The 16,836-nt window shown below is 39.5% G+C and overlaps 1 protein-coding gene and 1 pseudogene across 4 annotated transcripts in view; one reads left to right on the top strand and one right to left on the bottom strand.

Moving 5' to 3' along the window:
• Nucleotides 1–491: 491 nt before the first annotated feature.
• The window catches only part of Ube2w (ubiquitin-conjugating enzyme E2W), a 57,488-nt gene continuing 41,143 nt past the window's right edge, over nt 492–16,836 (bottom strand). For 2 of the 4 annotated variants that reach the window (XM_063287052.1, XM_063287054.1), the window contains exons 4-6: nt 12,005–12,184; nt 8,951–9,026; nt 492–1,633 (exon numbers count right to left, since the gene is read on the bottom strand). In XM_063287052.1, coding sequence (XP_063143122.1) covers nt 1,620–1,633; nt 8,951–9,026; nt 12,005–12,184 — 270 coding nt within the window. In that variant the 3' untranslated portion in view covers nt 492–1,619. Of the gene's footprint in view, nt 1,634–8,950; nt 9,027–9,869; nt 11,464–12,004; nt 12,185–16,836 lie in introns of those variants that run through there. The other 2 variants (NM_001401288.1, XM_063287053.1) reach the window with 2 other exon arrangements.
• On the top strand, nt 1,632–5,430 carry LOC134486908 (spindlin-2-like; annotated as a pseudogene).

Below are 16,836 nucleotides of genomic sequence, written 5' to 3'. Positions count from 1 at the left end.
TTATCAATTGAATGATTTCTATGGGGTTACATACTGTCAGACCTTTCAGCCAACTGGCTTATTTAAGCCCAAACTGGTTAATATATTCATTGCAGGATATTGAAAAAGAGTGCAACAGTAAGGCATTAGTAAAAATAACATTGTCATAGAAACAGGTCTTGCATATGTGAAAAGGTAATTTATAAAATACATTAATCACTTCTTAAAAAGACCTAGTTGTAGCATCATTTCATGGTACTTGGTACTTAGGATGGAACCTTCTCAGCAACTGTTTTATAGATCAGAGGGGGGGGGTAGATATCGACTGAGATTGCGGGGGGGGGGATAGACAAACAGACAGAAAAACTTCATCTACCTGTAAGCAAAATCTTCAACAAGTAAAACAAATTCTTCCAAGAAACTCTGCACAATGGATATGTGAGACAATAAGCAAACAGAGCATTTTTATAGTGTCCTTTTGCCAAAATCTTAAAATAAAAATGTCCACACTCTTTTGTTAAAACATTAAGCCTCTGTCAAAAATGTATTTCTCATTTCAGGGTACAGTATTGAAGGACAAGATGATACAAGTAAAGAAAAGTTACAAGAAAAAACTTGACAAAATTCTTTCAATTAAAGTATTGTAACATTAAAACAAACTGAAAACATAACAAAAGAAACAAGATTACAAACAAAAATGTTTATGGATTTTTCCAAACATAAATAGATGAATAGTGTTTAGGTAACAGGGCTCATGCTGATGGCTAGCAGGAAGTAAGAGTGTCATATACTTGGAAAATAATAACAGGCCCAAATGATGGATGGCAGTAATTTAATCATCACTGCTATTTTTTTACTTCCAAAACAAAGCCTTAGTTAAACCATTCATACCCTATTATTCACACCTTTACTTCAGAGATTGAGGATTATATACAATAAATGAATTTATTTTCACCATAGGGATAACATATTGTACCTCTCTGCCAATGTTCCTCGAAAACTTTCCATGTCAAAACAATTTGACAGCAGATATAAACAATTAAATAAATATGCAATGATCTTTCTCACGGTCCTTTAAAGATGCATGTTTTCATGCTGTTAGCCTTAGGATCACAGTGCATAGAATCCAATATCAACAGCTGGGGTGTCTTTCAATGTAACGTTGGATCCCTCACTTTCCTTATAATCCCACAATAACCGGTAAATTCATTTCAGAGGCCCTATCATGCATTAATCACCGAGTGGCAGGAGTTAAGAAAACTCACTCTTTCACAACGTCCATTGCCGGCAATGAACGCCCCCAAACCACTGAGGAAGTCACTGTTATTGCACAACACATGAGGACCTGGAACTTTTCCAAAAGCTTAAAAAAATAAAAATAAAAAAAATGGAATTATATTTGACATTTCCTGACACCTGCATTAATACTGTATGACTAATAAAAGCATGTCAGTTGCCTGGACTGAACCAGCGATCAACATGCGCCCAGAATGCACACGAGTAAAAATGCAGTAAAAGGAAGTAGTCTTCATTGCCTATAGGTCACTTCCAGTCAAAGGTTAAAGTTCAAAGACTGAATGATCAAAGTGCTCATTTTCTCAGTAGGACTATCTTCTGCTACGAGGATGAGAACAGTGGCATCAACAAGTATCATCTTTAAGAAAAGAAGAAAAAAATAATTAAAAAGTTAAGCATGTGCAAGTAATGTACAAGTTAATCTCATGTAGAAACAATGTCAAGTAACAAGAACATGGCTGACCTGATTTGCCTTGCTCAATCTTTACAGATAAAAATTTGTGTTCAATTATATAATATAAGCAAGCCAACCTTTAGTCTTTCAAGGAAATGATAGCTTGCAAAAACTTTAAAATAATGTATGATTAGTATATTACTTCAATCTGAAGCAAGAAATTGATATACTAAGGTAGCACATATTCAGGACATATCTGAAGAGAATTTTTCTATAAGCAATTCTTAAGCAGTCATGACATTTTACATTAACTAGTACATCACACACCTTTAGTCTATAAGGCAACTCTCTTTCAATAGTAAGATACAACTTTCGAATCAATCAGTAGACATTTAATGTTAATGTCCTTTCAGAAAATGAATTTTCAGAAAGTATTCATAATGTTCAGAAATATCCATATGCAAGGTCATTTAAAACCCCAAAACCATATAATATCTTCTGGTAGCCTACACACACTATATTTAGACAGTACATAACTGTAGTGTCTATGACTTGTTTTAGAAAACTAATTTCACGCACACACACACAACAAAAAAAAATCTGAGAAGTTTGAGGATTAGTTACTTTTCAGAAAGAAGCTTCAAACTAACAGTAACTCCTAAGAGTTATGCAAACTTACAAAGCAGAAGCTCAGAAAATAGTGGCCAAATTCCTTACAAATAATTCCACGTAAAGGCTGATAAATTAGTGCTAATAGGATTTCCACTAATAGAGACTAAGTCAATTCTGTTATGCCAGGGGAATTCATGGATTATAATGTACATGGTAAATAAACTATATTTTAAAAATAAATCATAGGTTGGTGATAAAGCTCAGTGGCAATGTATTTTCTTAATCCTGGGCATAGTTTGAATAATTAAAAAAATCATGCAGGCTCAATCCCAGCATCAACAATAGGCACCAGGAAACCAGGAGACACTTAATGTGCAGCGAGCTTGGGCTACTCAGCTAGATCCTCTATCAAATAAGACAAATGGGCGGGTGGAAGAGGTGGCTCCGAGGGTAAGTGTTCCAGGAGTGGATCTCAGTTCTATCCACGGCATCCATGCTGGGCTACTCACAATGACTTTTGAACTCAAGCTCCAGGGAACCTTTGAGAACACGAACACACACACATATGTACGCAGACATGCGCCAAAATCTGACAATTTTTTGAGACTGGGTTCATATAGTTCACACTGGTCTCAACCTTGCTAAGTAGCCAGGGCTGGCTCCTCATCTTCCCACCTTCAAATCCTAAGTGCTAACTGGCATGACTAAACCCATCAAATAAAAAAGAACATACTGAAGAAAAAACAAGTGGAGAATTTATATCTCTTATGTTTCATATCAAAATACTCACCACTGTGAATTTGAAAGATGTACTTGTTGTGATCATAAACCAAACAGTAAAGAGTTTCTCAAAATACTACTTACCTTTCAAATGATGTTTTAGTTTTATGTGTGTGTGTGTTTGGATTTTGAGGGGGTTTTTTGGGGGTTGGGGGGAGGTAGTTTGGTGAGTGTGTATTGGGGTTTGTGTGTATATATGCATGCATGTGTGTGTGTTTTTTGGATTCGTGTATGTGTGTGTGCATGAGTATATGTGTGTAGTATTTTGTGGGGGAATGGTTTGATTTGTTTTTTCTTTTGTGTGTGTGTGTGCGAGAGAGAGAGAGAGAGTGTGTTTTTGTGTGTGTGTGTGTGTGTGTGTGTGTGTGTGTGTGTGTGACTATGTTTTACACAGGCTCTTGCTAAACTTTCGAGGCCGACCTCAAGTTTGCAATGTGCTTACATTGGCCTCCAAAGTATATGGGATTATAAGAATGCCAGCTCAATAAAATAGTTTAAGACAAACACTACAACCCAACAGACTAACTCTATAAGCTGCAGTACAGCAGTGAGTTCTACCTAATAGAACAGTACTGAGACAACCTTCAGAGACACAGACAATAGTACACACAGTAGCAAAGTTACTAAATCCAGTCAAGCATGCTACTAAGTAAACTAGAAACAAGCTTGTACTTCTAAAGACATACCGTATGTTTTAGATGACCGCACACATTTACCTTTACGAATGGCTGTCCATTATGGAAGGTTCCCAGCGTGGCAGGCTTCTGTAGACTGTGCTACTAAAATGTTTATAAAATCCCTAAAGCTATTTTCCTATCCTAGGCTCCATCTTGGATCAAATGTTAAAATTGATTTAGGTTGATATGGTTGTACTTGCCTTGAACATCTTAATTTTGTGGAAATGTATTTTTAAAGTTTGAATTCAATGATCTCTAACAACAGGACCCCCAGGGACTTGAAAGGCTATAAATCCTCAATAAATGAAGCCTGTAATAACTGGTTTGAACCTGGGTATGAGTCAAAACCATCACCCTGCTTTCCCATAGCTAAGAGGTAAAACCAAACAACAAAACAACAAACCTCCAAGGAATATAGTTTTCCAACCACATGCAAACATCAATGCATGCTAGATGGACACATACACAACCAATGGCATGAACCCTATTTTGGGTTAGGACAAATATACAACTATAAAAGGTTAATAGTTTTTAACCTCTTGGCTAAACTATTGTGGCAATAAAATATCTTGAAAAGAAAATCCCAGAATAATGACTTTAACTGTCTCTGGAACTACCAAAGCTTTTACTAAAATCCCATCTCCAATATAATACCTATAGTGTTGGTTCCTGAAAGGTTACCTCCATCACCACTAACTTCACTGAGTTTATGGAAATATAAGAACTAGACAAAGGTCACTACATTCTCCACAATTATAAAAGGCATAATATCCTGGAAATCCATCTCCTCAAGTCTCATCAAGGACACAAGACTAGAAAAACACAGTAACACAGTCTGCCAAACTGAACAGTGTGTTAAAAAAAAAAAAAAAGAAAAGAAAAAAAGGGGAAAAAAAGGACTATCCCTAAGGCAGGACAGCAGACAGTACAAGCTAAGAGCCTTGGAGCCTTCTAGGACCCAGGAATCAGAAGGGCAGCACATCAGCAAAACTGCAGGACAGAATATGGAAAGTGCAACGTTGACCAAGAAGAGAGCTGGTCAGGCAGAGGAGCAGACCTTCATCCAGGCCTGTGGGCTGCAGAGTTTCTCACGGGCAGAAGGAAGGAGATGAGCTCATCACACAGTGGAAAGGAACTGTGCTAGATCAGGTGCCTATAAACCCCTCTCTCACCTGGTGAAATATGATGGAATTTGACTGTGTCTATGGACTGGAACTTCACAGAGACGAAAGGGTACTGTCCCTTAAAATTCTTTCCAACAGGGTGGCATCATCCCAAGTCACTGACCCCAGCCTTGCTGATGAGAGAATTGGCAAAGCAGTGGAACATGTATTTGAGGGTGAGCATGGCTCTAAGGATGAATGGAGAGGGATGGTCCTGGGCCAAGCTCCTCTCTTGGATGCCAGCTTTTATATTACTTATGACAAACACCACATGTTGTACACGTACCAGCTTCTGGATGATTATAAAGAGGGCGACCGTTTCATGGCAGGGTGCAGTGAGCCCCTCCTTTAGACATGGACCCCAAGCTTGTGATGGCCTGATAGGCAAACATGTGGGATACACCACAGATGATGGCTCCAAGAGAGTTGGCATGGCCATACACCAGGCTGAAGCCAAGCCACTGTGTAAGTCATCAGGTTTGAAGGTGATGTGCATACCTATGTCTATGACTTGGTGAAACACTTCTAACCATTTGTCACAGCACTGCCACAGCTGTAGAAATAAAGTTGTAAAAGGAAAAGAGGGCATGAAGTTTGGGAGGTGGTAGATGGAAAGGTGGGGTGGAGCTGGGAGGAGTGGGATGTACATGTAATTAAAATACACTATATGACATTCTCAAAGAGGCCATCCAGTATAAAATACACTATATGACATTCTCAAAGAGGCCATCCAGTATAAAATACACTATATGACATTCTCAAAGAGGCCATCCAGTATAAAATGTACTATATGAAGTTCTCAAAGAAGGCCGTTCAGTATAAAAAGAAAAGCAAGAAGAAAAAAAACAAAAATCTTTGGGCTGTATATCATTCATTCAGCTGGGTACAAAGATATAATTCTATATAAGGAAGATTCCATGTCTGAATCATGGCAAATCTCAAACCCATTTGTATAATGCAAGTGAATCAGCTATTTCATAAACCTATTTTGATTAAGTTTTCCGTTTCTGGCCCTAATCGTCTCTACTCAATTTATTTTTCAGAGCAGACAAATCTCTGGGTTAAATGGCAACACGGCATGCTTGCATCTAATGCACATATAGCCTAATTGGAAACTGAAGAGTTCTGGGAATGGTCCAGATTTCAGGTAACAATAAGGAATATATTGTCACATACTAATACAATTTCTTATATTCCAAAACTCTACCTAATATGATTACCTTTTAATAAACCACTGTGTACTAACACCTCAAAAGCAATTAATATGAGGGATGAAGCACACAAATGGACTGACCTAATTTGAAAGAGATTCTAAATGATAACATAGACAAGCAAAATTTTAGCTCTGAGTATTTTATGAAGACCTAACTGTTGTCTGGTAGATCAACTTCAGCCTGACTTCTGAGGTTCCCATCTTATAAAATCAGGAGCTTAAATGATTTCAGACTTGTAATCTTCACTATTAGTGTCTCCTGCTTGTACGAAGTCCTCTTTCGAGCACACACATCATTATCTCAACCAAACCTCTGCTTCCATCTACACTGGCATCTATGCTGGCCCATTCATGTTGTTAGTGCCATACAGCATGGCTATAGAGCTGGATGCCTCAAACCTTCCACTTAGTCTCTCAAAACTGAAATGCTAGCTGTGTGTGTATGGGGGAATGGGGAAGAGGGTGGCAGAGAGACACACACACAGAGAGAGTTTGAGAATCTGTAGATTAGAAACAAAGTAAACATATGGTGTGGGGGAAGAGTGTGTCCCTTTCCTGATCATGAGATACCTGTGCATGTGCGTTGGGCCTGGGCCTCACGCTCGTTAACCACACAGCCGACTACTGAGATACATCCCACTCTCGGCTCTGAAGTTTGGAACAGCTTCACAGATCACATGTGGAAGATGGTCTGTCCTCATAGTGCTTTGAGAATTAGGCAGCACTAATGTCCTCACTAGTTTTTTGTCAATTGAACGCAAGCTAGAGTCATTTGACAAGAGGGAACTCCAATTGAGAAAGTGCCTCCATAGGACTGACCTGTGGGGATTCCTTTGATCAACATTTGATGAGGGCATAGCCTACTGTGAGCTGTGTCACCACTGATCCAGGACCATCTTGACATATTAAAGGAAGCAGGCTAAGTATGCATGAGAAGCAAGCCAGTAAGCAGTGCTCCTCAATGGCTTCTGCATCAGTTCCTGCCTTGAGTTCTTAGCCTGACTTTCCTCAGTGATGGACCATGACCTGTGCATAAAGGTACCTAAGCTGCTTTTGGTCATGGTGTTTTATCACAGCAATAAAACAGCTAAGAAATAAGTCTACAGGGCTTGATCATATGGCTTTATAGTTGCTGCTAAGTTGAAGAGAGAAAGATTCCTTGAGTTCAGGAGTGCAAAATTAGCCTAGTGAACACAGATAAATAAGCTTCCAACTCTTCAAGGAATTGAAGAGAAGCTTTGGCAAGAAGGAAACAACAGACAACAGAAGGCTGATGAAGATGTAATTGAAGGGGATGGACCATGTTTCAGTCTCAGCAAGCAGCAGAACTTGGCAGCTTTGACCATGTGGTTCTGACTTTAGAGTCAAGAATATAAAAACGGGTTACAGAATCTCCCTTTGTGGCTAAGGAGAGCCACTGAGGCCAGGTGTGTGTTTCAAGGGTATCCTCACTCGGAGGCCCAGAAAGAACACGGTATGAAGAAGCTGTGGAGGTGAAGCCTGGATTGTGTTGGAGGCCCCAAGACGCTAGAGAAGCCAGTCACTGACTATCTGCTAAGGAGAGCTGCAGCCCAGGTGGAAGCGAGGGCCAGCCCAAGAGAGAAAAGCGTCTTGCGGTCAGTAAAGTGGAAAGGAGTTGGAGATCTGCAGAGTGCACAGCATCAGGACATACAGATGCAGTTTGCTCTGATGGCTTTACGTACTGCTTTGGTCCAGTATTCCCTCATTATGCTCCACTTCCCCATTTTTGGCACATTAATGTATAGTCTATGCCATTGTATATTGGAAGTTTGTGATCCGTTTTTTTAATTTTGATTTTACAGGGGTTACAGTTAAGATTATTGCCTTGAGTCTCGAAGAGCCTTTAACTTTGAACTTTTAAACAGTGCTGAGACTGGGGTGGAGGCTTCTCAAGTTGGACTGGTTTTTACAGTATGCTATGGCTACAAGCCTATAGGGGCCAGGGAATGGGCTGTGGTGGTTTGAATGGGAACAGGATCATAGATTTGGTCACTAGGGAGTAGGACTAATAGAAAGAATTAGGAGGTATGGCCTTTTTGAAGAAAGTATGTGACTGGGAGCGGGCTTTGAGGGTTTAAAAGCCCATGACAAACCCAGAGCACCTTCTCTGCCACTGGTCAAGTTGTACCTCTCAGCTACTCCTCTAGAACACAACTGCCTGCATGCTGCCATGATAATGGACTATACCTCTGAAGCTGTAAGCAAGCTCCAATTAAATGCTTTCTTTTACAAGAGTTGCCAGGGTCATGGTGTCTCTTGACAGCACTAGACCAGTGACTAAGACAAGCTATTGGGACCAGAGCAGCTTTCTCTAATGAAAACGATAACTTATTGCAATTGCCTCCAGTTACAAAAAGTAGCAGAACTGAGTGCACAGGGCACCAGAACATCTACTTCACATAAAGCTCACTACACTTTACGGTCTGTTAGCAGCACACATCTATAACCCCAGCACTTGGGAAGCAGTGGCAAGGAGGACAGCTATAAGCTGGCCTACACAGCTAGTCTCAGGAAAGGTTTATAGATATAAAATCATGTCAACCTTCAAAAGTACGACAAAACAAAGCACACCAGATATTAAATGGTATTGTTGGAATTATTAAAGTAATGCTAATTTTACTTTTCCTACAATAGATATGACTGTTTGAAAAAGTTAGTATGATATCCACATTTTCAAAGACTTTCTACATTGCAGTATTAAAAAAAATGTTACCTCAATTACATCCTTCCACTTTTTCCCCAAGTCTTTCAAATAATTGGTTATCTTTCAGATAAAAATAACCAAAATTTGTCATTAGAAATTAAAATTGCTCACCATGATACCACCATTTTGTTTTCTTTGGATTCTTGTTACATGTTCGCACATAAAAGGAATTATCTGGTGGTCGTCTCTGAAACAAAAACAAAATAACAACAAAAAAGAATTTAAACAGCTAAGTTCTAAAAGAAAGTGATGGGGAAAAGTGAGTTTAGCAAAATTACTATAGAATGAACCAAAACAAGGGCAACACTAAAAGCTTAATTAGAATGCCATAGTCAACTGTTTTCAGAAGGGGCGTGGGAGCGGTCAGTTCCAGTACGAGGACAGCATCCAAGTTCTTCATGCTTCTTATTCCCACTGAGTCATTACCTACATGACTACTTACTCGAACTAACAAAGAGTCTACTTATTTAACTAAGGTTGTCTGAAGAACGACAGCAACTCAAGTATCCACGTAGGTTTATTAATTTATTGTAATGTATTAAGGACAGAGCAGATGATTCTGATTCAAACAGCATCTAAGAGGAAAGGTGTTTTAGTGCTTGTAAGTAACAGTGGCCTTGCTGCTCCTTATGTGTCCTGACTAGAACAATACGGACATCTGGCAAGAGTGATGCTAAACACATTGGAGGAAGACTGGGAGATACCCTGCCTGACAACTCCTGGGCACCAGCCTGGCAGGAGTCTACCTTTCTGTCAACAGTTCAAATGTCGAGTTTATTTTAATGCAGTAGTAGGAGGGACAGCTTCCAACAAAGCAACAGAGAGCTTTTGGTTAACTTTTACAACGACTTTGATAAAACAATGTCTTCCTTTCCCTATTAAATCTCTTTTTGCAGTGTTTAGACGTAACTATTTAGACTAGTGAAGATGAGAGATTAAGAGAACTCCTTCTACTGAGGCTGATAAGAGCTGCATCATTTAAGAAAGGCCCAGGCAGAAAGCAGTGACAAGTGTGATGGACAACTTAGACTGCTGGGAAGAAAGCAGCCATCCACTTAATGCTTCTGGTGCTTACACACTTAGCTGTCAGCTGACCCTTCCAGTGCCTGTAGTAGGGATTCACATCAGCGGTAATCTGAATCAACAACAACAAAAAGACTGTTTGGGTATAATCTGTTAACTATGCCAAGATTGCCCTGATACAATTGAGAAAATTTCCTTAGAAATTAAGATTACAAAACGAAGTCATGTATTTCCTTTTTAGTTACCTAGCATTCAGTAGGGGAAAAACAGCAAGCATCTAATAAATATTGAATTGTATCAAACTCAGAAATATTCTGACTCTTAAATTATCATCACAGTTAAATCTATCATACAACAGTTCGTCTAAAGATAGTTTATCGGGGCTGGGGATTTAGCTCAGTGGTAGAGCGCTTACCTAGGAAGCGCAAGGCCCTGGGTTCGGTCCCCAGCTCCGAAAAAAAGAACCAAAAAAAAAAAAAAAAAAAAAAAAGATAGTTTATCAATAGTTTAAATGAAATGATCGGTTTTAAAATAAAGTATACAAAGCACTAGCAGTGAACTAGCTGGTGAGTGGAATGATGAGGGTTAGAAAAGGATGAGAGGCAGAGCGACAGTTCCTCTCTGGCTCTTGGTGCAAAACATTCCCTGTCAATGCAAACAAAAGCCAATGAATGACCCTCACAGCCTGTGGTCATCACCTCACTGTAAAGAGCCATAGGCATATTGGAGCCCTTGTGTGCCTATGTATAGTGTCATAGTAATAAATGAAGTAGTAAATGAGGAAGACTCACAACAACTTCTACAGTTAAACAAATGCAGAAGGATCTAAAGTTAAAGTAATGTTAGGGCGGCTAGAGAGGGTGCAGAAGTTCAGAGCACTGGGCACTCTTGCAGAGCACCTACGCAATGCCTCACAGTCACCTGTAACTCCCGTTTCAGAGAATCCAATGTTCTCTTCTGGCTGCCCGCCACAGGTACCAGGCATCTCACAGTATACATGGAGGTAAAACATCCATACGTATAACAAAATATATATTTGCAAAGTGTTGTTAAAATGCATTTATTATATTTCATCTATAATAATTGTTTTGCACATTTTCCTATTTCTTTTTTTTTTTTGTGTGTGTTTTTTTTTTTCGGAGCTGGGGACTGAACCCAGGGCCTTGCGATTCCTAGGTAAGCGCTCTATCACTGAGCTAAATCCCCAGCCCCACATTTTCCTATTTCTAAATGGGGATTCTGAGCATGCTTAGCTGCTGAACCATCTTGATGTATCCTGCCCAACTCAAAAAAAAAAAACAAAAAAAAAAAAACAAAAAAAAAAAAACCCAACAACCTTCTTTTGAATTAACATTCAAGAAACTTATTTAGTAAAACAGTGACTCTGGCTGTTACCGATTCTAAACTTATTGCTTAGAAATAAACAATTACCTTAAAGATTCTCTAAGTTCTAATGAGTAAAACAGCAGTCCATTTAATCTAGAGAACAGAAGACAACGTGCTGAAGCACACACAACTGCAGAGCGTCTACTCTAAGGGTCTCAAATTTAACTCACACCATTTCTCTCTGGTCTTTTCCCCACTTCCATTAGAGACAGAATCTGTGAGTGAATAAAGGAAAACAAAGTGCAAGGTTCCAGAAATTGTCCTGGTGACTGGGTGACTCCTTCAATCTAACCAGTAAGATAGGAAAGCTCTGGATTCTAGGAAACTCTGAGAAATGCTTGCTTGAGTGGGAAGGAGGGTAAGGAGCCAGGAGCTTTGTATTCCTAACTTCTCCACTGTGAAATCTAAAAACAGGAGTGTGCTGCACACTTTTACTCTGTGTTTGTTTATAAAAATGAAACTCAGATTAAAAACATGTGCATAAATGTCTTGTTTAAAAATGATTAAATGACAACTATAGTCTAGTTACTACTCACATTGCTAGCATGTTGTATACTTAATAAACTATAAATTAGAAATATATACATAAAACATTTACTTTGACTTCTAATCTATTTAGAATGAAAGATAACTTGCCAACTTATTACAGAAAAAAGTCATTACAATTTAAAAACAAAAAGCATACGTCCTCCTTCAAATGCAGCTAATTATATTTTGAAACTGTTAACCTTCCTACGCTTGAAGAGGAGACATTACCTGGAATAATGGTGCAAGTCCTACCTTTTCTTTGCAGCTGGAAAGCATGCTGATAATGCTGAGACAGACCGATTGCACTGAGAGCGCCGGGGACCAGTCTTCTGTTAGGATGGATAAACAGATATGACCATTGCTATACACATGAGGATGAACAGGAATATTTTCACCAGTAAACATGACCTAAGAAAAAATAAAATTCCATTAATGCTCAATAATCTCTATTAAAAATGAAAATATTCTCCACATTTAACTAGTATTAATTTTTAAGACATAAAATAAACACAAATAGATTTCAGGAGCAGATGCTCACCCACTACCAACCATTTCGTATCAACATTACTGTATGAATAACCATGCAGCAGTAGAGATCCCTAGGCTGTTTTCATAGATTGCACTGAAATGTTCTATATTTCTATTGTTTTTTTACTAGTAAATGGTACAGTGTATTTATAAGAATGGTTTGGTTTTTTTTTTTTTTCTTTTCAAATTCTACTCAGTCCTCAGTACTCATTATTCATCTTTAATTCCAGCCCTTGGAAGGCAGATGCAGGTGATTCTCAGTCACTATGAAGCCAGTCTGAACTACATATTAAGTTCCAAGCTAGCCAGGGCTACCTTACCTTGGCACAATTTTTTTTCTTTTTATTAACTTGAGTATTTCTTATTTACATTTCGATTGTTATTTCCCTTCCCAGTTTCCAGGCCAACATCCCCTTAACCCCTCCCCCTCCCCTTCTTTATGGGTGTTTCCCCTCCCTATCCTCACCCCATTACTGCCCTCCCCACAACAATCACATTCACTGGGGGTTCAGTCTTAGCAGGACCCAGGGCTTCCCCTTCCACTGGTGCTCTTACTAGGATATTCATTGCTACCTATGGGGTTGGAGCCCAGGGTCAGTCCATGTTTAGTCTTTGGGTAGTGGCTTAGTCCCTGGAAGCTCTGGTTGGTTGGCATTGTTGTTCTTATGGGGTCTCGAGCCCCTTCAAGCTCTTTCAGTCCTTTCTCTGATTCCTTCAACGGGGGTCCCGTTCTCAGTTCAGTGGTTTAATGCTGGCATTCGCCTCTGTATTTGCTGTATTCTGGGGGTGTCTCTGAGGAGCGATCTACATCCGGTTCCTGTCAGCCTGCACTTCTTTGCTTCATCCATCTTATCTAGTTTGGTGGCTGTATATGTATGGGCCACATGTAGGGCAGGCTCTGAATGAGTGTTCCTTCTGCCTCTGTTCTAAACTTTGCTTCCCTATTCCCTGCCAAGGGTATTCTTGTTCCCCTTTTAAAGAAGGAGTGAGGCATTCACATTTTGATCATCCGTCTTGAGTTTCATTTGTTCTAGGCATCTAGGGTAATTCAAGCATTTGGGCTAATAGCCACTTATCAATGAGTGCATACCATGTGTGGTTTTCTGTGATTGGGGAACCTCACTCAGGATGATATTTTCCAGTTCCCTCCATTTGCCTATGAATTTCATAAAGTCATTGTTTTTGATAGCTGAGTAATATTCCATTGTGTAGATGTACCACATCTTCTGTATCCATTCCTCTGTTGAAGGGCATCTGGGTTCTTTCCAGCTTCTGGCTATTATGAATAAGGCTGCTATGAACAGTGGAGCATGTGTCTTTGTTGTTTGTTGGAGCATCTTTTGGGTATATGTCCAAGAGAGGTATAGCTGGATCCTCAGGTAGTTCAATGTCCAATTTTCTGAGGAACCTCCAGACTGATTTCCAGAATGGTTGTACCAGTCTGCAATCCCACCAACAATGGAGGAGTGTTCCTCTTTCTCCGCATCCTCGCCAGCATTTGCTGTCACCTGAGTCTTTTATCTTAACCTTGGCATAATATTAATGGTTTTCCCTGTCCTAACGCTTCAAGTAAACCACCTAAGCATCCGAACAGGAAAGAGACTATGTACGCACATCTTGAAATTCCATTACACACATTCCAAGACAATCCAAAGACAGCAGACAGACTTAGGAACAACTACGTGTACTCCACTTTACTTTGCAATGCTGGGCAAAGACTTGGGTCGGTGAACGTGCTACAGAAGTGCTCTACTCTGAGCTCTAAGAGAAACTGCTTGATTTTACATAAAATTCAAATTGAACTAACTTGCCAGTCTTCAAATCAGTTTTATAAGGTGGTGCTACCATATTAGTTCTGTTGTTCAGCAGTTGTTCCTAAATAGTAATCACATCATAAAAAGGAAAATACCAGTATCACCTGAGTGAGGGTGTGGTTAAGAATTCACAATCAGGCTTGGTGTGGCAGAGGGCCATTGCAGGGGCAGGGGCAACTTCTGGAAAGTCTCAGGGAAGGAATTTTACTTGAGCCTAGAAGTTCAAAGCCAGTCTTGGGAAAAATAGCACAACTTTCTCTTAAATAGCAACAACAGTCATAAACATATATAAACTCAAAGTTGCCAATTCAGGACCACGAGTCCCTACATAGAATTCACAGTTCTCAACCTAGACTAACAGAACCTCTCAACCCTTGCAAAACACCAGCTACAGTAAAATACCAAGGAGAAACCAGAGTCTAAATTATGACAAAAACTGCCAAAACGTTTGCTGCTCATAGAAGATAGTCAATGAGATTCACCTGCCTAGAGTAAGGTATGCCCACACTTAACATTAGAATAGACATTGTGAAATTAAAATAAGCTAAGGTTTTATAGCTACTTTAAATATCAAGCCACAAATCCAACTTTACTAAAATTCTTAGAAACATTCACACTAACAAACCACCAATAGACAGTAAAAGGATCACTTTCAAACTTGCTTTACTAAGTGTTTAAGATCTGGCCACCCACTTCCACCATCCCTACAGAAGAAAGGTAGAAACATCAAGCCCAGTGTCATATGAGAGATGCCAGTCCCTTGTCTGACACAACTGTATGAGTCTGCTCTTCACTTCTGAATGGATACTCTAGGAAATGCTGTTCATTCAGCTGAGGTCACTGTTCTTGACCTAAAAACACCCAGCTTTGAGCAGTCTTGAATTCTATACTTTCTGAATTTACTCACAACTGCTTTTTAGTGGAATTTTAGAAGTATGAACCACAGCTTATTACAAAATATTTATTTGTAGACTGTGTTACACAAGTTTAGAGCAGGGATTTACAGATGTCGCAGAATATAGATCTGTTCTGGGTTATTCATTTTATCCTAAAAAGCCATTTGGCTAGCAGTGTTTTCACAGAGAACAGAGGCAAAAGAATCCTCCTCTCAAAGGCCTTTTAATTAAGAAGTGTATGAAAATAATGCTCTGAAAGTGCCAAAAATAAAAAGCTGCCAACTTTTTAACATGGCTGTCAACAATCACCAAGGTAAATACATGGGTAGCCGGATACAAGAGCTCTGACAACTGAGTACTCATTCCCAGAGCAAAGGAGAAGCAGCATTCTCCTTGGAAAGACACTGTTATCAATGCCCACGAGCCAGGAATCTGTGTGGACCCAAAGAAAAAGCAAACAGAGGAGAAAGTGGAGAGGGTGAGAGAGGGCACCTATGGCAAAAGCAGCAGAGGTCTACAAGCAAAGCAAAGGGCAAGACTAAACAGCTGGAACAGCACAGAGGCCCAACAAAAAACAGACCAAGTTCTCTGCTGGCTGCAGTGGCTCACATCTGTAATTCCAGATGGCTTGGACAGGATAGGATCTTGGATGGACAGCCCACCTGAGCTATGTAGTAAGGCCCTGTTTTAACTGAAAACAAAATTAATCTCAATTAGGCTTTTAACATATTCCATGCATAGCAAATGCAGCCAGCCTGAACTTGGAGTGACCAGACTGAGCTAACTCCCTGCACGTATTAAGCAGCACTCAGGGGCCAGGCACTTTAGAAGCTTGTCTAAGCTGAGAAAGGCTGCCTGACATGCCAGATGAATTCCTGAAAGGAAACAAACTATTTTTTTTTTTTATAACAGTTTGTTCATGTAAAAGGCATTACAGGTTTTTGCCATTTCCATGGAGAGCTTTATAACACGCTCTGTCACTCTGGCTCTCCACCATTGTGGTAGAGTAACCGAGGCTGAATTCAACCATCAGTTTTCCACCTTGCTTACTACTAAGTATAAATCAAAGGAGAAAACTGGGCAATTCTGTTGTAATTCAGGCAAGCAGATACTAAGAACTCAAAATGTTGTTTCTGGAATTGTAAAAATAAACTGGGGTTGCCCCATGTAGCTGATAAAACTACGTAGGCCTGACTGACACTACAAGACCATTGAATACAAGTGATCTGAAACTACAATTCAATTCATTTGGCCTCAGGTCAAAACTAGTTATACAATCACACACACCATTCAAAGTTAACTGAAAACTCTATATACTCTTTGCTGCAGAAACCCAAGGAGAATGGCATTACAGAGAGGAAGTAAAGGTTCAACTCTAGAATTTAGAGTTAGAACTTTGTTTCTGTATTTTTAATCACTTTCTATTACTGTAGCTCATTTTCAAAAGTAGACAAGAGCCAAGACAGAAGTATACTCAAAATAATTTTAGTCCACATCTAGTCTAAAAACTTAACCAGACCAATCTTAAAATAATCTTAGAGGATCATGAATGTGGAGCCGACTAGAATCCAAACGGAAAGACATTGGAGTGATGAAAACCTGCCCAGACAATGAAGAACCACCACTCAGGTTAGGGGGAAAAAGGCCATGGCATCTCCCTGTCACCTAGGCTGGCCACAAACCCCTGGGCTGAAGCACTCCTTCTACAGCGATTTAAAAAGTACCTGACTCATTACTCAAATTTGACAGATTCATTCTGATAACTGCCAATATCCACAACAGTCTAATATAAAACTATGACTAGACATATACTGCAGTATGC

This window comes from Rattus norvegicus, chromosome 5 (assembly GCF_036323735.1).
Source record: "Rattus norvegicus strain BN/NHsdMcwi chromosome 5, GRCr8, whole genome shotgun sequence".
NCBI lineage: Eukaryota > Metazoa > Chordata > Mammalia > Rodentia > Muridae > Rattus > Rattus norvegicus.
Note: the sequence above shows the minus strand (reverse complement) of the source record. Positions and strands in the feature narration are given on the sequence as shown.